General features: G+C 33.9%; 1 protein-coding gene across 2 annotated transcripts in view; it reads right to left on the bottom strand.

Annotated features, from left to right (window-relative positions):
* Window positions 1-476: 476 nt before the first annotated feature.
* Plod2 (procollagen-lysine,2-oxoglutarate 5-dioxygenase 2) overlaps window positions 477-25,720 on the bottom strand; it is an 89,224-nt gene continuing 63,980 nt past the window's right edge. The window contains exons 8-20 of one of the 2 annotated variants that reach the window (XM_027933833.2): window positions 20,910-21,011; window positions 17,242-17,367; window positions 15,557-15,678; window positions 13,808-13,912; window positions 11,580-11,705; window positions 9,219-9,360; window positions 7,811-7,873; window positions 6,624-6,737; window positions 4,192-4,257; window positions 3,474-3,578; window positions 2,205-2,351; window positions 1,970-2,095; window positions 477-1,794 (exon numbers count right to left, since the gene is read on the bottom strand). In XM_027933833.2, coding sequence (XP_027789634.2) covers window positions 1,639-1,794; window positions 1,970-2,095; window positions 2,205-2,351; window positions 3,474-3,578; window positions 4,192-4,257; window positions 6,624-6,737; window positions 7,811-7,873; window positions 9,219-9,360; window positions 11,580-11,705; window positions 13,808-13,912; window positions 15,557-15,678; window positions 17,242-17,367; window positions 20,910-21,011 — 1,500 coding nt within the window. In that variant the 3' untranslated portion in view covers window positions 477-1,638. The remainder of the gene's footprint in view (window positions 1,795-1,969; window positions 2,096-2,204; window positions 2,352-3,473; window positions 3,579-4,191; window positions 4,258-6,623; window positions 6,738-7,810; window positions 7,874-9,218; window positions 9,361-11,579; window positions 11,706-13,807; window positions 13,913-15,556; window positions 15,679-17,241; window positions 17,368-20,909; window positions 21,012-25,720) is intronic. The other variant, XM_027933834.2, reaches the window with a different exon arrangement.

The following is a 25,720-nucleotide window of genomic DNA, read 5'->3' as shown; positions in this document are numbered from 1 at the left end:
GAGAACAGAGATAGATCGCAGCTTGCTGATTTCCCAAGTCCATCTCCCAGCAACAAAAGCATTCAGGTGATCCCTATATATGTGCTCAGTGCATAGAACACAAATGAGCCCACAGGAGACACAAAAGCGCCACCAAATATATACTTAAATATGGAACAATCATGTGGCCTTTATTTCCTCACTTGTAAAATGAGTCACATCCAATCCCTAGTCCTTACGAGACCAAGATTTCACAATTAATTTATAATCCAACTAATAGAGTCTTGATGTTATATTTTCAAAGCTACAAAACAAACTGAAAAAAAAAAAAAAAAACGACAGTCTTTGTATCCAGATATTATTTCAGGCTATTCCATCATTTATTCACTTCTAATGATAAATCACCAATAATAAAGAAAACAACAAATTCTTATTTTAAATAATTTTATTTTTCAAAATTTTCTAACACATGGTGTTAGAAAAATGAATTTTGGCACCATGATTAAAAACTTCAAGTTTAACCTTTAAATTAAAAACAGTAGCTACAAGAAGGACATTTACACCTCACTCAGAGAAATGGTAATAAATGAAGTCAACAAATTTGGAAGGGGGTTAGAGTAAAGTAGAGAAGAACTCACAGATTAAAAAGGATAAAACAGAGATCACAGTTAGAAGGAAAAAAAAATGAATAACCCTCCCCAAAAAGATTAAGAAGAGAGACAAAGGGCAAAAGGGAAGAAGCCAGGCTCACCAACTTTATTTTCCTGATATAAAATTCAAGTACTTAAAAAGTTTTATAAAAATCATAAAATGCGACTAGTCTCAATTTTTTTTTCTTTTTCTTTACCATTTTCTACAATTAAAAAAAATGAAACTAACAAAAATTCTGTTTTGACATAAGGACACTTACGGATTTTAGATCTGGTGTCTACTTAATATTGCCCACTTTAGATGGTCCATGGGAAGGAATATGGGGTTAATTTCTAATACAAATGTAAAATCATCTAATGCTCTAGAAAAAAAAAATGTTTCTAATGGATTTGCTCTTTGGTTGTGTTTCCACTGTTTCTTGAGAAAAACATTGTTATTTTCTTTGTTTCATCCCATAACTACTAGAGCAAGGACCTATTGCATAGGTGGTCAAGAAAGAACTTACATAATTGCACCCAAATTCAGTTAGAATCAGTTTCCCCAGGTTTCAAAACCCAGGTTTTCAAAACTTTCCATTTATATCCATTCGTTCTACATTTCCCTTACATGTTGATAAATAAAATTCTTCTCAGGCTCCTCTTAAATAAGAAAACATTATTAGGCTTATTTGTTACTTGTACATTTGTACCTGAATATTTTATCAACTTGAAACACAAATCCAGAAAATTGTCATTATTCTCAGAGACAGTAAAGCATAGAAATAAATATTTTCTTTTACTTTTTTTTCTTTCTTTTCTTCTTCAACCTGTGTTTTAAGGCTCAGAGCAGACATTAAGAAACATCAAACAACTTTTTACAAAAAGTGTTTTGAATGTTTGGCCCAAAGTGAAGTTTTTCTGTTGAAGTTATTTAAATATTCCTCTCATCTTCTCAAGCACAACTTCAAAGATGTGTTCGTGCCAGTCATCCATTCCAGAAGAAAATTCAATTCAATAAAAAGTAAATAACTTAGGGATCTATAAATGACACTGCGATGTATCTTGTTCCATTTTTAACAGGAAGTCCTTCATGCAAATGGGTAAGTCTCCCAGGATGCATGAAGCTCCAGCCCTTTCGTGGTGATTCAATAGAGCAGTTATATCTTAGAAATTTGCATCCACCACCCTAAAATGTAAAAAAAAAAAAAAAAAAAAAGTATCTGCTTATTATTTTCAATTTTTAACCAGCGTTAAAATTTCAAATTATGCCATCTTAGCAGAATCTAAAAAAGAAACAGGTAAATCCCTCTTGATAACACCATATTTAGTTAGAAAACTCTAAACAGATGAGTCATACTTGCCTGAAAATCTTCTCCCACATTATTGAGAGCAATATTGATAGTAAACGTTGAAGCATCATGGTGGGGACGTAGAGACCGCTGTCTATCCGGGGAGTATTTTACTACGAAATTCAATAGTGCAAACCCCTAAAAAAGCAAAGTCAGTCAGGAGATTTGTTTAACAATAAAAACATAAAAAAGCTTATTCATGTAGAATGTGGCAGGGAGCATGCAGGAGGAGTGGGAGGATAACTACCTTTGTATAATAGCCTGCAAAGACCTTCAGTGTAACAGGTGCAATAAACTCCCGGATAAAATGAAGCCATACATTCTCCAGATCAATTTGCTTCATGTGGATATCATCAGTCGGGACATTTTCATAACCACCAGATATACGGCTATCCTGGAAACAGCATTGACACACCATAAAGGGGAGCCCGTGTGTAATTCACATTACCATTATCTTGGTATTTTTTTATAAACACAGCTCATAATAGACAATAAAAATAACAGTTGCTCAATTGTGGTGTACCATCTGCTTTAATTATAAAATGGTCAAAAGTACTCAGACAATACAGCTTTGCAAATGTATTGGTGATGAAGCAAATTACTGCAGAGTCAGTAGACCCCTTTCCTACATATTAAATGTATACGGGAGGTTTAATTATACAATTACTAAAACAGACTTTCCAAAGCCTCAAATCGGCCCTAAAAAATGACTTTGTATCATGACTCTCTGGGGTCCTGGCTGCCTGATGGGCACGCATTCCGCATATATGTGTCCCCCGGATTACAAACTACGGAAAACAGGTTTTCCCCGCCGTGACCCTTGCTTTCGTTTTATGAAATCCCAAATCTTTCAGTGATTTTTCTTCCATCATCCCACAACACACTGACTTCAAGTTCCTCCTAATATTTCAGACTTTTCTCTCCCTCATCAAGTAAGTAGCTGGGGTGATGTTAACTGGGTGGAGGCAGTGATATTCCAGAGTATTTCATTACAATCCCTGGCCTCTGAGGGTTTTCAGGGGAAAAGAAACACATGGAACCCACACCCATAAAAATCACTGCCAAGTATTCACACATGAACATAAATGCAAAGCAGGATTACACTGAGGGCATTCAAAACAAATCCTCTTTTCCATATTTACCCACAAAAAAAAAAAAAGTTTGCATTAGCATTTTCACTGCAGGGAATAAAAGGTGATCTTAGAGAAGACACCAATCATTATAGACATGTCTTACCTAATGCAACTCCAGCACAGGGACACTGGCCCTTACAGACCACACTCTGCAATTACATGCATAAATGAGAAACTGGGGCCCAGACAGATAACTGACTTCTTAGGTGTTAAAGGATCAGCTTTCCTCAAGACAGACTGAAAAGAGCATTCTCCTGATGGCCTGGCCCGCTCAGTTAGGCCAAGGAAAAAGTTAGAATATATCCCTTCTGAACTTGAATATCTATCTTGACCTTGCCCAGACAGACACACATTCTAGCTCTTTGTGTGAAACAGTAACTTACATGATGTTTCCCCCCAGACCACTGGCCATAGTGCTCCATTTCTTCCACCAATTCATCACAGGCTTTTTCAGAAAATATGGGGAACCAAAAGACATCTGGACAAGGCTATAAAACATGGCGCCACCATTAGAAGACATAATAATATCTGTGTCTTAAAAAGTTTAAACAACTCTTTGATATGTATAAAATTTTAAGCATTTAAATGACAAGAAAATATCATCATAGTTTAATTTTTCTTTCTCTAGATACATAAGATAATGGCATATCTCGGAAATGAGGATAGCTTATACTTGGAGAACAGGTAAGAGCAATAATCTTGAACACATCTAAAAGAGAGTTCATTTTTAAAAAAGGTCTCTCAGAGAAAAATCTCTTAGAAAGAGAGCCCAATGTCTTTCAAAGTTAAATGTTTATTGAAAGAATTCCATACCAGAAATCTTTCAATGATTCCTTATTTTGAAAGGTATCATAAAGCCAGAAAATTTAGGACCATTATTTTTTTTTCCAAAAGTATTATCTTAAAATATATTGTTAAATCTCCATTTTCACATCTGTATGATTCCAAGGCTGCAGAGTTGCTAATAAGCCATGTGAATTTTACCCAAAGGCCAGTTTCTCTATTTCACATTTTCCATTAAAGTAGTATTACACTAGAAATGCTTTCTTCTGGAAAATACAGCAAAATGCTCTATACATCATAGTAGCTATTAATACAAACCTGTTCAACTATGTTTTCTGTGAAAATTTTTGGATAATCACGGTTTATATACTTTTCCTTCCAGTCCTATCAAAAAAAGAATTGTACATATTAACACAAATATCTTTTTCACAAATAATTCACTAGCAAATAAAAAGTATTTACTTTTTATGAATTAAGCAACTAGAAATGGCTGTGTATATTCAACAGAACAGGAATTTTCAGAAACTAAGTTTATATTTCAATTTTTCCTAATTCTGTATGTGCTCACATCATTGCAGGAAACATTTTTTTAAAAAACTTATTATGTTTCATGCCTCAGAATATTAAGACTTTAATAATCCTACAATGACTAGTTTTAGAATGATTAAATGTGTGGCATTTAAAAATTAAAAATAGGGCTAGAGGTTTAGCTCTATGGTTGAGCACATGCTTAGTATGCTTGAGGCCTGGGGTTCAATTCCCAAGACCAAAACAAAAAAAAAAGAAGGATAAAATAAGGAACAAAATTGTACCAATAAATAATAGCAAAAAACCATTAGTGAATTAATTAACTAGGGTCTTATTCAACTAACAAGGTTAAGAATTAGGTCCTTATATTGAAAAAGGTTCCTCTTCATCTAATTCAGAAATTTTATTCTCTTTGACCAATCTCTGGCATAAATGAGAAAGTTTATGATGAAATATGGAGTGAATTAGGTATCTCCCCAATATCTTCTTAAATGCATTTAGACTCTTGAAAAATTTTTAACTTTCTTTTTTATAAAGTACAAATATGGGAAGTCACAGCATAAGCACAGACTCTAAATAATTTTAATAAAAACATGTTTCCAAAAATATTTATATTAAATATATCTCTGAGGCTGGATTTTGGCAGAGCAGATGATTTATATCATGCTAAATTTATATGCCATTCTTAGTTTTGTATGTTTATATGGAGCCTGTTTTTGATGTGGAGAAGCCAAAGCTATCTTCAAATTCTTTAAGGAATGTCATTTATACATAGTGTACAAATATGATGATATATTTTCTGCATTATTTCATTATTTCTCTAATATTTATTCATTTTCTAATTCTAAAATTTGATAAAAATTAAATATAAATAGTCAAACAAGAAATTCAAGAATATATTTTTTTCCTATGCATCATTTTTAAAAAATTTCTTTAAAGTTTATGGAAAACAAAATCCCCAAGAATTTTACATTTGGGTATTAATAGTAACTTTTCATTTTAGGCAAACTTTCAAGTCATTGAGCAAATTGTGATTGTACTAATTTCTTAGGAATTTTGATGATGGGTCAATCACTAAGTATTTTGCCATGAGACAGCACTCAGCATATCCACAATTAGACTAATGTTTCAAAAAAACAAAGAAAGCCATAGAAAGAAAAGTCATTTCTGTTCAGTTCTGACATTTTCATCCTATCCTCTCCAGAGACTGGAACTCTTACACAGAGGTGCAATTCAGGATATAATTTAGGGCATCTTGCCAGGAAGCTAACCTGCTATCTGAGAAGCCAAATAATTCTACACTCAAAACATTAAGAGATTCAATAAAATATGAATTCTACCCTCACATAAAATAGACCTCTTTTCAATTCTACTCCCATGAATGATAAAGACATCCAGCTAAAACGGGGCAAAAGTACTTTAAAAATATCAAAATGTCAAAAAACATTCTTTCTCTATTCAGGAGAGTATTCAAGAACTATTAAATTTACCATTTCTGGAACTCTCCCACAAAATAAAAGACAATTTTCATCAGGTGAAGTGAGTCTTGGTAACTGAAAACTTTTACTATTGCCGGGAGGAAAATCTTAAAAACAGCAGAGTAAGAGAACATGTCCCTTGAATAAATGTGTGGAGCTTACGAAAAGAAAGAAATCATTATAAAGCAAAAACAGAAGCTTTTTACTATCTGATGAAATCTTTAAGAAAACAAGAACACGTCTTTTAGACTTTAGAAAGTAAATCCTTTCTTCAACTTAAGACTTTTTTTACACTGAAGGAGCTTACTCCTCAATTTTCTCTGGCTCTCTCAGGTGTACATTCACAAAACTGTCAAAACGGATTAACAAAATCATGAGATACTGTGTATTTTCCTTAGCTAATTCTTGAATTTTTCTTCCTGAAAATCAAAATATTATACACAAACTATTTGTAAACTTTTCTCTGAAATGGTGATTAAAGATTGTATAGAACTTTTGAATATATAACAGAAAATATGAGAAACCAAAGAAACTGATAATTAAGTTCCTCAAGCCTAAAATATATCTTTATGACACAAGTTCTTGGTAAAGTTTAGATCTACTCTATAGATCATTAAATACAATTAACTATTTCATTTTTTAAACGCCTCTTATCATATTTTCGTATTATTAGCCAACTAGTTTATGTCCAGTTAGACTTACAGGAGAATAAGTAATAAAACAAGTTGAATATGAAACACATACCACAGGATTTTCAAATATCTGCCAGAGGTCATTATTATAATGGGAAGTGTTGTAATTAGCAGTGGATAGTAGTCGTCCAAATTCATGTCTATTAGAAATGTACATAAACACACCCTATATGCCAAAAAATAGGAGTGTTAATCTTAGAGGAAGGTACAAAATATAAGTTTAACCATAGATAAATATATAGTATGGTATATTAATTTCAACTTTTATAATTTCATTCATAAACATGCATTTTATTTTTCAAGTAAAACGTGCATGATTTAAAATAAAAGAAAGAAAATTTGGATTATAAATTCAGACACCACACAAAACTAACAGATAGCACTGACACTCAACTGAAAAAAAAGAAGATGAATGGATTGTTTTTATGCCTTTCTCTTTGGTCCTAGATGGAGACATCGGGAAAAAAAAATTCCTGTTTGAAAGCAGAAATATTTTTGAGACACCAAAATGCAATGGATTAGACCTTCTTTTGGCTTCTTTCCCTTTCAAAGAAGACAGTGTTACATTTTTAAACAAGAATTAAAAATGTCATTAGTGCATCACTGCATTTCATTCTTTTGTTGTTCTAATGTTTAAAGACAGAACACAAAACTTAGTCATGCATTATAAAGGCAGCTAAAAAAAAAGTGCGTTTCATATCCTTGCCATAAACCAAATAATCATGGCAAACACAACTGATGCAAGGACGTTGATTTTTGTACCTGTTTTAGTGGTAAAAAGGTTAGCGATCAATAAAATAAATCAAGAAGAGCTCCCAAGTCTCATTTCTTTAATCAAGATGCACTGTATATCCACCTCTACCTCTTCTCCCTGTCACCCACCAAAATAAAACCCAAAAGAACGAGTGCAAGAAACTTGGGTTTAACTTTTTCAACTGTCAACTATAAAATATAAATCAGCTCAAAGATCCAAGTGTTAACTTCCAATATCCCGCTCAAAATCACACAGATCTCTCTCTCTCTCTCTCTCTCTCTCTCTCTCTCTCTCTCTCTCTCTCTCTCTCTCTCTCACACACACACACACACACACACATTCAGATTACTAACCCATGAACACCAACATTATATAAAGCTAAATGCAAAGAAGGTTCTTAAATAAACTTTACTTCTATGCAATTTACCATATTTAATATTAATTACATAAACAAAAAATAAATAAAAAATAAATAAAAATAACACCTTTGGGGGGCTGAGCATTTGGAATGTTTCCGGAGTAGGGGAGTCTTTTTCCCTTTGTAAAGTCTAAAATGAAGAGAAGCATTGGGTAAGTTGACTGCACACCCACTCTCTTGGGTATTCTTTGGTAAATAAAAAAAAAAAAAGCGGCTCTTGATGAAAAGCTGACATTCTGACATGTCCTTCACAGACAACATGCAGAACAAGCAAAGCTTATAGCGCACACAAAGAAACATGTCCAGCCTTTTCTTTCCATTTTTTTTTTTTGGGGGGGGGGGAAGTCAAACACACATCCAAGCTCATTTCTAAGCAAAATTCATTAGAGACATATTTAAGACAAAGGAAAAAATAAATAAGATGCCATTCCGGGATGCGCTGTTGAGTGAAACCAGCCAAACATGAGCACAAAATACAATCACAGGTACTGAGGATATTCAATAATAACAAGGCACATAGATTTGTAGGAAAAACAAACAAATTCAAACAAATCATGCTTTGTTAAAATAAGAAAAAAATACTTGCCAACTTTTCTGATTTTTCTTAAACCACAAATACTTATATAAATTTGGGACTAATGTACACCTCCATCGTTTCTAAAATAGGAAATCATATAAATACATTTTGAAATATCCTGAAAAGGCAAGCTATTTCCTATAATTGTTTAATATTTATACTGACATTGTATTTGTAGAACAGCAATGTATCATTAATTTTTGACATCAGATTAAATATTCTACTTATTTTGACCTTTTTTCTAATTCTGTGATAAGGAACCTCTTTTGTTGATGTTGTTCTTTTTAGTTAAACATGACAATGGAGTCTATTTTGATATGTTTGTACAAATATGAAATACATCTTATTCTAATCAGGATCCAGTTTTGGTTTGTACATGGTGTGGAGTTTCACTGTGGTGTATTCATGTATGTAAACAGGACACTTATGTCAGATTCATTCCACTGTCTTTCCAAGAATGTGAGGTTGAGAACTACAATATACACCCAGCTAGAAAAAATGCAGGCACCACCTTCTAAACATCTTAAATATGTAATGATTATTTCACCTAATAAACCTTATTTAACTAATTTTATCTAGGATGAGTGAAAGCTACAAAACTTCAAATAGAAGAGAAGATGTATTCTTAAGACCAAAGCTGATCCATAAAAATTCCATCTTCATTATTAAATCTTGCTGTGATGGGTATGATTCAGCCTCAATTAAAATTTTCAAACCACTTCTACAGGTTAATGTTTAAAAATAATACCCCCAAACTACTCTCAACTTTTTCAATGCAGTACCAAAAAAATTGGCTAGTACTTACATATTAGAGAGGAAAAAAAGGTATGAAAACACAATTGGCCAAGCAAGTTGTCTCATGAAAACATTCAAGCAAGCAGCCACTTGTGCATCTTACCATTTCTCTAGCATTTCGGCAAAGAGCCATATCAGGATCTAGTTTATCACGAACAAAATAATTCCTTTCATTCATCTCCGAACGGAGCGTTTTTCCTTTAATTAAGTACACATTAGCCATGTATGGGACATTCCATAGTCCTCTGAAAGTAAAAAAGACACTCCAAAATACCAGATACAAAAATATCTACATTTTTCTTACGTTTTTAAAACAAATGCTTTGTGTGCGTTTAGATTTTGCATATATAAGTTATAGAATCAACACACAAACACATTCATTGATACTTAACATACATAAAAGATTACTTGGTAGACATATGTTTTATGAGATTGAAGAGACAAATGACTCTCTAACTTCAATTTAAATAGGGCGATATCTGCTTGGCATTTTTGTCTGTTGGGTCACAGCTATGGCAGTAGGATCATAATATATTGTTTTATAGAATGTTTCTATTTGTGATTTAAAAGTTTGATAGAGAAACAGACACAAAGAGCAGTGGTGTGCTAGAGCTCACTCACACTGGCCCCTAGAGCTGACCATTAGTTCCAAATCAATGGTTTGTGATTTCACTTTGCAAACTTGACATCAGACAGGACAGTAGTATTTATACCACGGAAATGGAAAACACTAACATTGGGGAATTCCCTCATTCCCAAGAGCCAGCTGTTACTAGCACTCCATGGAGTAGAGCCTAAAATTCCCCTAAATTATATTCTCTTAAAGAATAGTAAACTGTGTCAAATCTTTTGAGAAAAAGGAAGATATGAAGAAATACAGCTGAAGCCTGTGAGTGTTGGGAGTCTCTCCCATGTCATTCTTTCCAACACCTACCTCCTCACCCTGGACATGACTCATTTCCTAGGAATGAAATGAAATAAGAATAGTTTTGCCTGAAGGACTCTGCCTGCTGCTTTTAGAAAAGAGAAAGGGAAGATCTTGACCTAGGAGATGGAGTTAGACATTCAAGAAATAGAATTTGTCTTATTAGATCAGCCTGAAAGAAAATGATCTCAAGAGGTATGCAATCTGTTAGCTGAATTCAGAAATTAACCGTGGCTGGAGTGTGAAGTGTCTCTGTCTGAACGGGAAATGCAAATACACACATGTACATCCTGAGTCATCATTCCTTCTCCCAGTTCCTAGACAGGAAGTACCCTATAACATGAACTGGATCAAATGCCTCTGCCAGATTCTTACACTCGAGACAACAATGACAGGAAGATGACACAGAAAATCACCAGTGTCTGCAGCAAAATCAATGGCATACAACCAGAAACCACTGACATGAACTCTCTACTCTGTATCTGTTTCCCTTCAGCTGTACCCATGAGTCATATCAGACACATGATCATCAGAGTCAGTATAAGTACTTTGAAGCAATAAACTAAGATCTAATACAGTTTTCTTAGCCTATTCATGCTTTTTAATTACAGCAAGCAAAAGCCTTTATATATTTACATCATCCAAAATCAAAGATTTTATACCAATTAGTATTTTCACAAGCAAAGCATCTTTTCATATTCAACTAACCAACAAAAAAAAAGGTGTCCTTTTTAAAAATAGCTCTTCTTTTTAATTATAAAAATGTTTCTCCTTTTCATTTGGTCTGACATGTTTAAAAGTAAGGCAAAGTGCAAAATATCCCAGTCTACTATCTGTATGGAAAAAAAGATGGCATTCTTCTCTGTATTGGTTTAGCAAAAACCCATTTCAATTGTGATAACTTTTAGTTTAAAAAATATCAACCAGCATCCCTGAAATAAATACCACTCATGCAAACATTCTGCAGCATGTATATTCTTGCCAGTATTTAGAAATGGAAATTAGATATTTGTGAATAAAGCTGCCTTTAAAGTAGAAGATGAACTATTTCACATTAATGTGTGTGTGTGTGTGTGTGTGTGTGTGTGTGTAGGAGTATTAGAAAGTTTTGGTTTTCTGTGTTCTTGTTGTGTGCTTATATATAAAATTTAAAAGCTTATATATGAATTTTAAAAAGTTGTGTAAAAGTCAAAGAAACTCTTAATCTCAATTATTAAATAAATTAATTAAACTAAATTCCCTTTCCAATACTAAAGAGTATTACTCTGATATCTATCATAAGATACACACATTAACCATACTTTGTCTCTTAGTATACCTTTAATAATGACTTTGTTCCTTTAAAGATTCAGAAATTCTAAAACAACTTTTTAAGATATTAAGTTTTACATGAATATTTCAGAATCCCAAGTGGTCCTCAAATTTCCATGAAACAAACAGCAAAAAAAAAAAGATACGTAAAAAATCTGAAGTACGTTAACACGCCCACATTTCTAGACTATAGTATTATATGTTAGAAAAGTAAATCAAGTAACGTACACTCTATTCCCTTGAACGATGTCCACGTAATCCTCAGATCGGGCATAATAGCCATCAGGACTCAAAGCTCCCCAGAAGTTGGACCACAGCTTTCCATGACGTGTGACAAGGGGAGCAATGATTTTTCTAAAGGGAGATCAATCAACATCATTACCTATTGTTAAATTGCCACGGGTTACATGTTCTGAGCTTAACATGACACATAACACAATAAAGTGCATTTAACATACATATGGCTCATCTGAAAGAAAAAATAAAATAAAAAGAGAAATTTCTTCCCAATATCTTTTCTTACATGGGTACTTGCTAGTTTTCAAAAAGTGCAGCAAAAAAGGAAAATGTCATTTAAAATGTTGATAAAAATTACTTTTAAAGGACTTTACATCCTAGAAACTACCTTATTCATATGGCTATTATTTTATTTTTATTCCAGCATTTCAGAAATTATACTAATTGAGGTCAAATATTTTCCTTCTTATTAGGCAGACAGAGAAGCCCCTGGGGCATTCAGGTATCCAATAAATATTTGTTGAATTAAAAATAATGAGGATGGGCTGAGACATTTGTACATAGTCCAGTTTTCCTAAAATTAAGTCCCAAATTACTTTTAGATATGTTTCCATTTTTCGTGACTTTTAAAATGGGTTGTGGTTATTATAAGGCAATTCTGGCAACATGGAACATTTTTTCTGGTCATTTATTTCAGAAAATAAAATAGAGGGTGACTGCCTGCAAAGGCCTGAGCATCCCCCTACAAAACTCATGCTGAAACTTAACCGGCAACTGTGATGATGGTGCTCAGAGGAGGACTTTAAGAAGTAGTGAGGTCAAGGGGGCACCACTCCATGAATGAATGAAGGCCCTGGTCTTGGGAGTGCACTTTAGCTATAAATGGGGGGGGGGGGTCTGTGCTCTGTGTCCTCCCTCTCTCTCCTCTCTCTCTCTTCCTCTCAAGCTCCTTCACCATAGGATGTCTTCTATCATGTTACAAAGGAGCAAGAAAGTCCTCAACAGATATAGTTCCTGTGTCTTGGACTTCACAGCCTCCAGGGCTGTGAGCCAAATAAACATGCATTATTTATAATTCGCCTAGTCTCTGGTATTTTGTTACAGCAGCAGGAAATGAATTAAAACACTACCCCAGTGTTCCCTTTCTCTATGTAACAGGAAAGTGGTCCCTTTGAGACAAGTACACTTTAGGAGTTCAAAATGTACAAGCTTTTCATCTAGGGAAACTTAATTACAATGTTAATGTTTCCCCAAAGAGAAAACAAAACCTGAGGTTCCTCTGGAATTACTATCTATTTATTTAGTTATTTAGTTTGGTACTGGTGAATAAACCCAGGGGTGCTCTACTACTGAGCTTTATCCCCAGCCCTTTTTTTAAGTTTATTTGGAGACAGAGTGTAGCTAAATTGCCCAGGGTGGCCCCAGACTGGCAATCCTCCTTCTCCAGCCTCCTGAGCTGTTGGGATTACAGCTGAGGACCATCACATCCAGCTACAATTACTTGTTAAATGCAGTGGTGCTTTATAAGAAGAGTTCACACAACTCCTCCAAGAAATTTTGGGGGCAACCATTCCCCACATAAAACCTCTTTTACAATACTCCAACCTTGTGATGATTAGTTGGGCTCTTTCTCTTACATGCACAAAAGTGAAATAAAATAAACATACACTGCTCAGTGTGGTGGCACAGGCCTTTCTGTAATCCCTATTACTCTGAAGCCTGAGGCAAGAGGATTGCAAATTCAAGGTCAGCTGCAACAACTTAGCAAAGTAAAATTTTTAAATTTTAAACAAGGGATGGGGGATACAATTCAGTGATAGAGCACTTGCCTAGCCTGTGAGAGGCCCTGGATTCAAATCCCATTATGACAAGCAATAAAAATATTAAAATAATAAATTGTACATAATCACACAAAACAAAAATTTTGTTTTTATTTTTCCCATTTTTTTAATATTTAATTTTTAGTTGTAGTTATTTACATGTGGTGCTGAGGAGCAAACCCAGGGCTCTACTGCTGAGCCACAAACCCAGCCCTGAATTTGTACAATTGTAATTTTTCAAATATACATCAATAAAACTAGGAAAAAGAAAAAAAAAAGAAGTTTATGGTGTATAGAAAACAATGTGACTTTTCTCAGTCTACTAAACACAATAAGGCATGTCCACAGTGATGTGGAACATTATCATTTTAATAATATAGTGATATCAAATCTTAGTACCTGTTTTGTTCAATCAAAACTTTTAAAGTCTTTGGATTTGTCAAGACGACATCTGCATCCAAACTAAAATAATAATCACACTTTTCATCCTGACGGCAAAAATCCCTGAAGTTGAAAATGAAAAGAGAGTTCAATAAAATAAATGTCTCTTGGTTGAAATATGTTAACATTGCATTTACACGCAACATAAGGCTTCTCCAACACATTTTCCAATCAGAATTTAATTTTAAAATGTCCAACTTATTAACACAGACATTCACAGGTGAGTAAAAAGTAAAACTGTAGGTCTGGCAAAATACATTTTAAGCCACTGAATTTTTTAAGGCATAAAACATCCAGTCCCAATGGTAATGTGCAGTTTAGTATCTAATGCTTTCTAATATTAGAGAAAATAATTTACCCCAATGTGTTTACCCTTATAATATTCTTTTCTCACCAATCAAAATATGTTTGACATGTTCGTGCACACACACACATGCACGCATACACACATGCACATATGAAATCTTGCATCACCCAGTTTTAAGCGAATCTTGTGATTTAAGTGTATGACTCTTTAGTTATCAATACTTTTTAAACTTGATTTTCATGGAATTCTTTCTATGATGGTTACTCCCTATGTGCTTATCAGGAGGCCCTGAATGTGCTATCTGATTTTCTAGCTGGTCTCTAGTGTTATCAGCAGGAATTCCAAAGAACAAACTGCTCATGATACTACCAACATATGTGAATTCCCCATGTGATGGCTTTGGCATTTGGGGTTATCTCCTTCTTAGTTCTCAGTTCTGTCCCCTTACTGCTGTTCCTTCTTATCTGCTCTTAATGCTGTGTATCTCCATACTACATTTTTTTTTTCTAAACAATTATCAAACAGGACACCAGGCAGGAAGATCTGTATTAATTATGAGAGAGAGAAAAAGAGAGAAAAAGAATAAGTTTCCAAGGTGTATGCCAGACATTCTCCAATGGATGAACCATTAGTACTAGCATCTCTCTGTTTTTGTTGTTGTTGTTGTTGTTTTTAGAGTTCTCTTTTCCTGCCTTTCCTGTCACCTCAAGCCTAGACAGAATCCATAACTCTGCCCCTGAGCTTCCACAGCATAAAGTCTAAGGGCCAGTAACAGACAGGAATATCTCCTGATGGGAAGGCGCCATCTTATTATCATCTTATTATCATCTTATTATCATCTTATTATCTTTGAGAACTTCTGATTCAGTAATTTTCACTGAATAAATGGTTGCTCTTACTCTGCTAGAGTAAGTATTAAAAGAAGTATTGAAAGAGCTAAAGAAAGGACCTACAGTAGGTCTACTGAGGACTCTAGGCCTGTCTAGATCATGAGCAACTAGAAAGTGGGACCCTCCTTTTCCCCCACAATTGAAAACATGGTTTCATCACCCACAACCTTCATTGTCAAATGCAACAGGCGTTGCCAAACAAGTCATACTCTTCATTTATCTGAGATTTTTCCTTTTTAATCTTGATCTGAAGTTCAGTTCATAGCTTAATTAAATATGTCAGCTCCTGTCATTAGAAGAAAACTGCCAGTAGCTTTGGTCGCTTTTTACACACAAATACACTCAAACCCAGAAGTCTAATAGGAGACTCCTGCTACTGTATCCATGGCACATGCACAAATATCTGACATTCCCAAGGTTAGAAGATTAATTTGGAGGAACAATTGATTTTTCTTAAAGTTTCTTTAGTAAAATAATTTTACTTTTTAACGTAAATGTAATAAGACATACATTCCCATGTTTCTGGCTTCAGCTTGACTTAGATTTTCTTCTGGTCCTACTATTTTCATAGTGCTGATTTCATGTTTTGCTTTATCAAAAAACACCTTGATATCCTTTTCATGATAAACTTCCTGTAACATATTTTAAAAATGAAAAATTAGTAAATAAGACAATAAGATGTCTGAACTATGCATATGTAGAGAATGCTTCCAGAGTCATATATTCTAATAACTCACAATTCAGTTGCACAAGTTGATAACCATATTAAATATGCTATACTTCCTTATCCCCTAAATAGCATATGAAGAATCTAAAATATTTATATATCAATATTCTCAAAGAAGAAGATACTTAAAAGATTTTAAGTGTCTATTCCCAGACAAGTCCTTATGTAAATATTTAAATTCCCACAGGTCACTCCATAAATACCTAAATCTTGTATAATAAAAAATGTTTTTAACTCAAGCAGGAAAAAATAGCTTGCAGCCAGAAAATCGTAGATGTGTGTTCTAAAATATTCAGAAATGTCATTTAAATCTAATGATATTAATCTATCATATAATTACATTTTATAAAATAAAATGTTATAATATTATTTGAAGCAGAGATAATAATTGTCTCAGCAAAACCTTATTGAAAATATAAATAATGGGAAAACCACTAACTTAGAAGTTATTTATTTAGTGTGATGCAAACATGCTAAAATTTGGATAAGAATATCTATATCTCTACAACATTTCAACATTCAAAATTTTACTTCTGAATGATACTTTTCACAGCTTGTTAAAATCACTTATCACATAAAATCTACAATGTTCATCTTAAATAAAAGAAGATTAAAAACTCCTGCCATCAAGGACTTTAAAGGCCCTATGAAAGCAGAGAAAATATACCAATACCTAAAAATAAAACACTTTCAAGTAAGAACATACATTACAACACACGTCACAAGTAAATATTCAATCTTGCACACTTTTAAACTCATTGAAGCTGGCTTTCTGAAAATTTAAAAATTCTCTGGAAAAAATAAATGGATGGCTGACATGTAAATTGGGAAGAAAGACCAACAATAAACAAAAAAGCATTATGAAAGAAAGGGAAATGAAATACTTCACAACTATTGAGTTCACAACTATTTTTCTACATGATATTCAATACTGACTTTTAACAGGAAGGAGATAAATACTTGGGACAAAAACTGACAAAAATGTCTTTAAGCTTAGATTATATGTGGGAGGTATTTGGGAGGCTCTGGATATTTTTGAAGGAAATGACAATATCAACATCCCTTGGGGAAGAGCAGGCCATTGTGAGATTAATCAAAACCATACTCTATCTAGAATCTGTTTTGAGTTCTGATGTTAGGTAGTATCCCATGTTAAAAGTTAATTCTATAAAAGCAAGCAACAGAATTAATCAAAATACAAAGCAATATAAGGCCCTCTGATATATCTTCATTATATATTAAGCTCAGCCACACAAAAATGGAATAACAATCAGCCGTTTTTTCAAACATTGGCAGTTTTCTGTAGCTCAATACTTTAAAGTCCTTAGGTACTAAAGAGAGAGAGCAGTAACTACGGTGGGGGGGGGGGGACTTCCAATTTATTTAGAATAATAAACTTTGTTAGACACACATAACAAATACTTCCCAAATAATTTTAAAATAAAATATCTATTCATCAAATACTTACTTTGTTATGAATGAAGAGTTTAAGTGCCTCTTTTGGGTAATCCAGTGTCAATAGTGTGTCCAGAAATCGAGGTAGAAAAGGGGTTGGTTGCTCAATAAAGACACCTATTGTTACATTTGGATAGACCTTTGTTTTACAGCAAACAAAAACAAATAGTTATTAATGTGGTTTTATTTTAAACTTTATTAAAATCTTATTCAGTAACACAGAAAAAATACTAGAATCTCAGTTCAAGATAATGTGCTAACTTTGAACTGCCCCGGGGGCTGAGGTTGTGGCTCAGTGGTAGAGCACTTAGCTTACACATGTGAAGCACTGGGATTGATTCTCAGTAGCCCATATAAATAAATAAAGGTATTGTGTCCATCTACAACTAAAAGAACTAAAAATAAAAATAAATTAATTGCCTTATGGTCGTTCTCTCTCACTGGGGAAAAGGTCTCTGTCAAAATGATTTATCTGAAGCACATGCTGTATTTAAAGAGGAGACTATCCTATCCACTGCACGGATACAATTATGGATACAGTCTACTCTTCTGGTCAGTGATGGCCCTTCAAGAAACTTCTTCAGATCTGAAGTTATTTTGTCTCTGCATCTAAGCAGCCAGAATGAGGATTGCATTTTCCGTTTTGTTCACATGGCTCAAAATCAGGTACTTAATCTGTGGGTCAAATAAATCAATCATGGAGGGCTTTATTTCTAACCTCGAATGTTCCCTTTTGTTTCATTCCACTAACAGGTTTTTACATTCTTTCATTGTTATATTAAATATGAGGAAAGCTATTTTTCTTTCATTAGTATATTTTATCTTAATGCATTCTATTTTAAACATTTTCTTAGATCCCCTTTAGGTATGTTTTAGTGTACTGTTTATCCTTCATTCATCATATGAAAATTTCTGAAGTACCTATAGTATATGTTAGTATTTGTGATGGGCAACATTTAGCAAAAGGAACAAAAGTTCCTAGTTTGAAAAACTTACATCTAGATGGGGAAAGAGGAACCCAGTCAATCACCATGTACCGGTGCTAATACCAGAATGGTACGAAGGCTTCTTTATAGCATCTTTTAAAAATTATGTCTTAAAGTTGGAAGTTAAGCATTACCGGATTTTTATTTTCATTTTTATTATTTTCTCCTGTCTTGGGGATTGAGCCCAGGGACTCAGGGACGCTAGGCAAGTGCTCTAGAACTGACTTACTTACCCAGCCTAAAGAATATAGATTTTCTTTTAATACCATATGTGTTGTATCCTTATATGCATGTCTGTATTATAACTTAATATTTGCTGGCACAGAAGTACCTTGTACACTTTAGACTTCTTTTGTCTATTAATTTGTTAACTCATCAAACCTTTAATCCAGTGATTTATCAACACACCAAGATATTTATTATTAAATGAATAAATACAAAAAAAAAACTAAAAACATCTACCCTCTAAGAGTTCTCTATATAATGAGGGGAATAAGTAAAATGTAGATCCCAACCCTCTCATCAAAAGTAGATCATACCTCTCTCATGCATTTTGTTCAATTTCATAACGGCCTTCGAATCGAGGTTATTTATTATCCCAAATTTACACGAGGAAAATGGGATTTGGAAAAGTTAAATATTCAGAACACATAAATTAGTAAAGAGCTGAGCTTATACACATTACAGCTCAATTAATCTGTTTATTTTTATATAATAATGATGACAATAGTTTGGTTTATTAAAATTATATAAAATGTACATTTAAAATGTTATTTTATATATTTTTCATATAGATGCATCATATATGTGTGTAAAATTTCATTTAACCTTCTTACCAACCCTCTGGGATGACCACAATTACTTTTACATACAAAGAAATTGCCTGTGGCTCATACTTAAAATTATGCTACACTTGGGATCTTAGCTTCCCACACACAATTTTAATTTGTATACACTACTGCATAATACTACACATAAAATGCACAGATTTTTTTGTTTTGCATTTAGAATTAGTTTTTCTTTCTAGTATATTTAAACAGGCTATCAGACACAATAGCATAAGAATCAAGTGACCTACTTCTACATGAAAAAAAATTAAAAATAAAAATATTAATATAAATGTTTTCTGTCTTTGCACCAGAAACTGTACACAAAAGGAAACAAAACAGATAAAAAGCATTAATTCTTCCTCCAAAGAACATTACTTTCTGCAAAATAGATCAAGACAAATTTTTAAACATCTTCATGATGCAGCCTCATTCAGAAATATCCTGGCAGTCTTTCCGGATAGGAAACATTCAGTTTGTGATTTGAAAGACTGGCCAAAAAGTTTTATTTTCAAGTAAAACAGGGTTTTATTCAGAAGCTCCTAAATGTAGACAAGTTAGTCTTTAGCCTCCCTTCAGACGGTGAATTAAATAGAAATTATTTAATTCAGAAGCCTGAGTACATTAAACTGAAAATATTCTATGTTTGCACAGACCCATGAAGTATCAGAAGTATATTCCCGGGAGTTTTCTATTGGCTTATATTGCTTTTACTTAGTGGGCATGCTGGAGATGGTCAATAAACCTAGGTTGAATGAAGGGGAAAATTAGCCTTAATGGTAAAATCACTCTGTAGAATCCAATTGTTCATGCTCATAATATTCTTCCAAGTTACTAGAGCAATTTTGTGAAATAATAATGTTAGTACAGGATGTTCTAAAATTGCTCTGTCAAATGATGGAACAAGGGATAAAAATGTGTTATGGTCAAATAATAAAATTTTTCCAATTGCTTGGATATAAGCAATAAATTATAGCTACAATTCACTGTGAAATATCCATAAGTAACACCAAGCTTGGTGTGTAGTATGACATCCAGGTAAAACTGTGCATGATATTCTGGGCATGGTGGCACACGCCTACAATCCCAGAGCTCAGGAGGCTGAGGTAGGAGGACAGCAAGTTCAAGGACAGCATTGCAACTAAGCAAGGCCCTCAGAAACTTAGTGAGGGCCTATCTTAAAATAAAAAAATAAAAAGGTCTGGGGTGTGGCTCAGCAGTAAAATGCCTCTGTGTTCAATCCTCAGTACCAAACAACCAAAACAAAAGACAAACACAAAAACTATGAAGCATCAATAGCACAGAGCCTAGAGCTCCACTACCTAAATTCAAATCCATGCTTCATATGTGTCCCTAAGTAAGTTACTTGTTACCTTTATGTACTTCAATTTCTCATCTGAAAAAATGAATCACTAGTACTACTTTAGGCATTTACGGTGTTTAAATGAGTTAGTTTGTAAAATACCTAGAATAGCCCTTTGTTAGATAATCATGTTATTTTTGACATGATCAAATCTAAAACTCATGCACAGATAAAAATTAGTCAATAAAAATTCCAAAGCAGTGTAACTCAATGCTTTGACCATATCAACAAACTAAAATAACACAAGAGCAACCAATCATTAGTTTAGGTATTAAAAATCAAGTCCCTTTTGCTGAGTTCAGCTGTTACCTGACTTTGTCTTCAAAAACAGTTCAGGAACACTAATCAAGCAATTTTCTGAATCACTGTGGCTTAACATTATAAGCCCATTACCTACTATACAATCAAAACTACATAATAATTTGCCTTTTTTTCCCTACAGATCACTGCATTTTCACACAATGCACTTTCTATTACTCCTTTTCACACAGTCCATTCTACTTACCTCAACTGCAGATAAGTCAATTGTATCAAATTCACAATGAGTGCAGCCACTATCCTGTGTCCATGAATTAGGCACATAGTTTCCAAAATAATTCAGGAGAATCTAGTAAAGGATAGGAAATGAGATGAAAAAAGGTAAGTCTTACCCATCAAAGTGCTTTCATTCTATAGTCATCTAACTTCAGAGTGTTTTCTGCACTAGGTACATGTCTTTAGTTACTCTACCAATATTTATCACTTAGCGTGCACAATAAACAGTAATTTTGTCAGACGGAACCATTAGGCAGGGCAGGCTATGTCTAGAAATGTCAAGACATGGTATAAATCATGAAGGTCATTTTAGTTCATATAAGGAACGATAATGGAAAAGATAAAATAAAAATATGTCAAACAATGAAATATGGCTTTAAATAACAAATTAAACTTATTAGCAAAACCACAATGAGTCATGTGAATGGTAAGTTAGTAAAAAGGTAAATATGTTTAAAGAGCTAGCACAGAAACCCATTCACAGGGGCAAAGGGACCTCTTACCAGACTTCTGGGCACTGTTTCAGAAAAAGATTAAAACAGATCATATCAACATGTACAATCAGAAAAATGTGAAATTATACCCCATCTATGTATGATATATCAAAGTGCATAAATGCATTCTACTGTCATGTATAACTAATTAAAACAAATTTTAAAAATTTTAAAATAGATCCTATCAACAAATCCCATCAATGATAAAGTAAGGCACTGTGGATTAAAAGAGATCAATCAACAAGTCCTATCAATAATAAATTAAATTATGGCTTCCTGTATTGACATTTATTTTACCTGTAAAATCTGTGATTTTGTATTTGTATGCAATTTTTTTTTTTCTGGGAAGGTGGGACTGAGGGAAGTGAATGGGGTAGAGAAGGAAACAGACTAAAAGATGTTTTAGGGCTCAGAGAAAATCTTTTAGGGGAAATTATGATAATACATAAATAATAAACAAAGTTACTTCTCCTTATATAATTTCATACCAGTAGTGGCAGAAGTATTTATAAATTTATAGATTTTTTTTTTTACCTCCAGCCAGTGAAGCTATGATAGAACTCTGGCTGTAATTTTATACTACTGTTAAAACATCTAAATCCTCGTTATGTTTGTATGATAATTAATTTTTCATTTGAAAAGCAACATAAAATCAAATGAAAAATATCTATGTATTAAACACAAAGACTAAAAAAAAATCAGAGCAATGCCAACTAGATTTTTCTAACTTCCTAAGATCCTAAAAGAGATACTAGTTGAAGTAATGAGTCCAGAGCCAATTTCACAGATTCCTCCCAAATATTTGGGATTCTGTCCAAACACTTCTATTGAACTGAACCTTCGACATAAATGCTGCTAAAGTAAATACACTATGAATAAAAAGGGGAAAATCTTTGTGCTATAGATACTATAGATACAGCCTCAATTAATCTCTGCAGTAAAATCAGAAGACATGGACAAGTAACTCATTCACATTTCTTTTGGATTACACGATAATTTGGAAAACAAATTACTAAGCAGGAAATATATGGTCATGACATTCACTAATGACATTTCAAGAGTCAGTGTGGTCATTCTACTGTGTTTCTCTAACAAAAACAGAAAGAAAAGTGTACTGTTGACTGTCAATGACAAATGGAAACATTAATTTAACTACTCATGTCCTACAAAATATGATGGTTTGGGAGAAAGACAACAGATTTATGTGAAGATGGGTCCATTATTGAGCATTATTTTCAAAAGAGATTTTAAAAAGCAAGCATGAAAAATATAGTTTTATTAAAATAGCTGGGGACAGAATTTTTTATGGGAAGGACCCCATATATACTTGGATATACTTAAAATCCCTATCACATATAAAGAATGACACTTTCCCCATCTCAAGACACTTCAGAAAAACAAATATTTATGCACACATTATTGATCAGCCTGCTGGAATCCCTATGTGAATATGAAATGATCAATAGTTTTAAGAAATGAGAGCATAAAAAGGCACTGCCTTGAGATTTCTGAATTAAAATTTGATTTTGTAACTTGTCCATTCTCTGCTGGGTACTTCAGCTTGTTTCACAGGTAATTAAGATTTCTAGAAGCAGTCCTTTTGAATGGAAACCTCCCTCTTTCGGGTCTCTCGCCACACAGGCTGAGGTTACCCACCATCAATTCAGCCACCCTAATTCACATCTGTTTTCTTCATAAAAACTGCAGACATTTCTGCTGGCAGCTCTGAAGGGGCAGAGAACTGTTTATGCACTTGGGCTGCTCTGGGCACTCCCGGCTACGAGGTGGTAGTATTTTACTGGCTCTTCTTTCACAATACCAAAATATTTCCAGGCATGATGTCATGGTCATTGGCAGAGAGACTTTTCCAGACAAGTTCTTTCCTTTTTTGCTTCTTTGCTTTCTTTTTCTTAAAAAGCCATGCATTATTCAAGGTCACAGTGGTCCAAGCACTGTGGTTTTTATTCATAAAATTAAGTTCACTATCTTTATTGCACATCAAATCAGTTGCAGAAATGACTTGCTGTCATGTGCAAAGCAGGTGATTTGATCTTGCCCTGTTTACCTAATCTGTATGTAAATGTACTACCCACTTCATGATGATTACCTTTAGATGTGTATTATCTGATTTTAGATGGCAAGTCTTAAACATCCTATGGCATCTTACTAACAATATATGAGCTTCAGGAAAAAAAAATGTAAAGTTTCAAACTAAAGTCATCAATTTGAGAAACATCAATTTATATTTGATTGTACCTAGAAAGGCACAAAAACTATTTAGAATAAATACAGAAATGTGTTTCAAATAAAAATCTAAATTTAAAAAGCCACAAAATTGTTTAGACACTATTATAAAAAACGAATAAAAACATGAACACTCATGGGTAGCCACCGAGAGGGCACAGAAAGCAACTACATCTGAAAATAGTTGTAGGGTAGTAGATTACAGGTGATTTTTAAAACTACTTATAATTTTTAAATTATTCTTAAAACATCAGATTTAGAGAAAGAAAGAAAAAAATCATTTTTATATACATTTGTACTATCTCATTTACAGAATACATTTTTCTTAAATTAAATATGGCTTAAATTATTATTTAGTTCAATATTATGGCTCAAAACTATTGACACCATAATCATACTTTACTAAAAAGTAAAGCCAACATAAAAATTCACATGAAAAATTCTTTCACCTTTTGTGACAGTGAAATAAAGTTTTCAATAGCCTGTTTGTACCTGCATTTTATTTTTAACACACTTGTATGAAATAAAATATTGTTTGCCAAATGCTTATTTATGCAACTTTTTGTCAAGTTTTTATATTATACCAAACATAGTTTTTAAATGAAACCTACTTCATGTTTTGTTGTCAAGTAGAATTATTAGAAAATATACTGGACAGGCTGGGTGTGGGGTGCACCCCTTCAACCCCAGGTACTGGGCAGCTGGGGCAGGAGGACCACTAGTGCAGAGCCAGCCTGGAAACTCATCAAAACCCTGTCTCAAAGGAAACAACAGGGAAGAGCTGTGGGTATGACTCCAGGACAGGGCATTTGCCCAGTATGCACGAGACCCCAGGTTCTACACCCAGTACCCCAAACTAGATGAGTTGATGACAGAGAAAATACAATAGGATCCCCCACAGAGCTTGAAATACTGGAAATACTAATCACCCAAACTGAAACTGTTTCCAGAATTCCTAAAAAATCTTGGTCATAGATCTTTCTAAACAATGGAGAAGCACTGTTCCTGTGCTTGTGACAAGCCACTTTTATATAGCTTTTGACTGGTAGCACTTTTCTGGAAATTTTGAAGGAACTGAGACACACCAAAATCACTGAGCATCAATCAGGTCTTGAGCATAATCACTAAATTCTGAGGACCAAGTTTACTCTTTAAAGACACTTAAATCTAACTAAGATATCATATCCTCAAGAAGGAACAGAACTGCTCGTCATGGGAAAGGGTGAGTTGTAACAGACCTTTCCTAACTGGCCCTGAAGTTACAATGAAGATTCCAACAGGCATTACACAGACAGTAAAGGACTCCGTAAACAGAATTTATCCCATTTGTCAAATTTTCTCAAATTTTATGACATTTTTGCCTGGGTGGGGGGAACTTTCTTATCACTCCCAAGAATAATGTTAGGCCATTGAGATGGTTTATTGACTCCGACATTCAGTTAAAATCTGCAGAAAGGCTTAATATATGTTACTTGTGGCTGGACCTGGGAGAGACAAAAGTGAATGGCTAATATGATTTTTGTGATTCCTAGGCTAAAGGCCCCATAGGAACACTGTTAAATCCCATGTCTGTCCAGTGTCTGGTATACACTGTGATGAAAGAAGCAGTGTCGGGTGTTTCAGAAGCACACAGCAAGCATGGAGAGCTGAGACCAAGCTGACACCTAATGAATGAACAGGAGGATGTCACAAGTAGGGAGTCAGGAGCAGAGGATTCCGGAATAGGTGGGAGAATGGATTTGGTGGCCTCCTAAGCAGGAGAACAAGAAAGGGCCTACTATGACAAGATCAGATATGCTACTCAGACCTACATCCACAGAAGAGCCCTCTGCAGAGAGGGATGTGGTGGGGCTTCTGCTTCAGCAGAATATTCTAGTTTCAGGTTGTTGGGGGCAGGAGGCATTGTACAACTAGTTGCTCCAGGTTGCCAATTGCCTGAACCAGGGAAGTTGCTATGGGCACTGAGAAAATAAGATAAAAAACACTATGTGCAAGAATTCGACTAGGGAGCTCCAGGCGTGGGAGTCAACACAAAAACCAGATT

This window comes from Marmota flaviventris, chromosome 8 (assembly GCF_047511675.1).
Source record: "Marmota flaviventris isolate mMarFla1 chromosome 8, mMarFla1.hap1, whole genome shotgun sequence".
NCBI lineage: Eukaryota > Metazoa > Chordata > Mammalia > Rodentia > Sciuridae > Marmota > Marmota flaviventris.
Note: the sequence above shows the minus strand (reverse complement) of the source record. Positions and strands in the feature narration are given on the sequence as shown.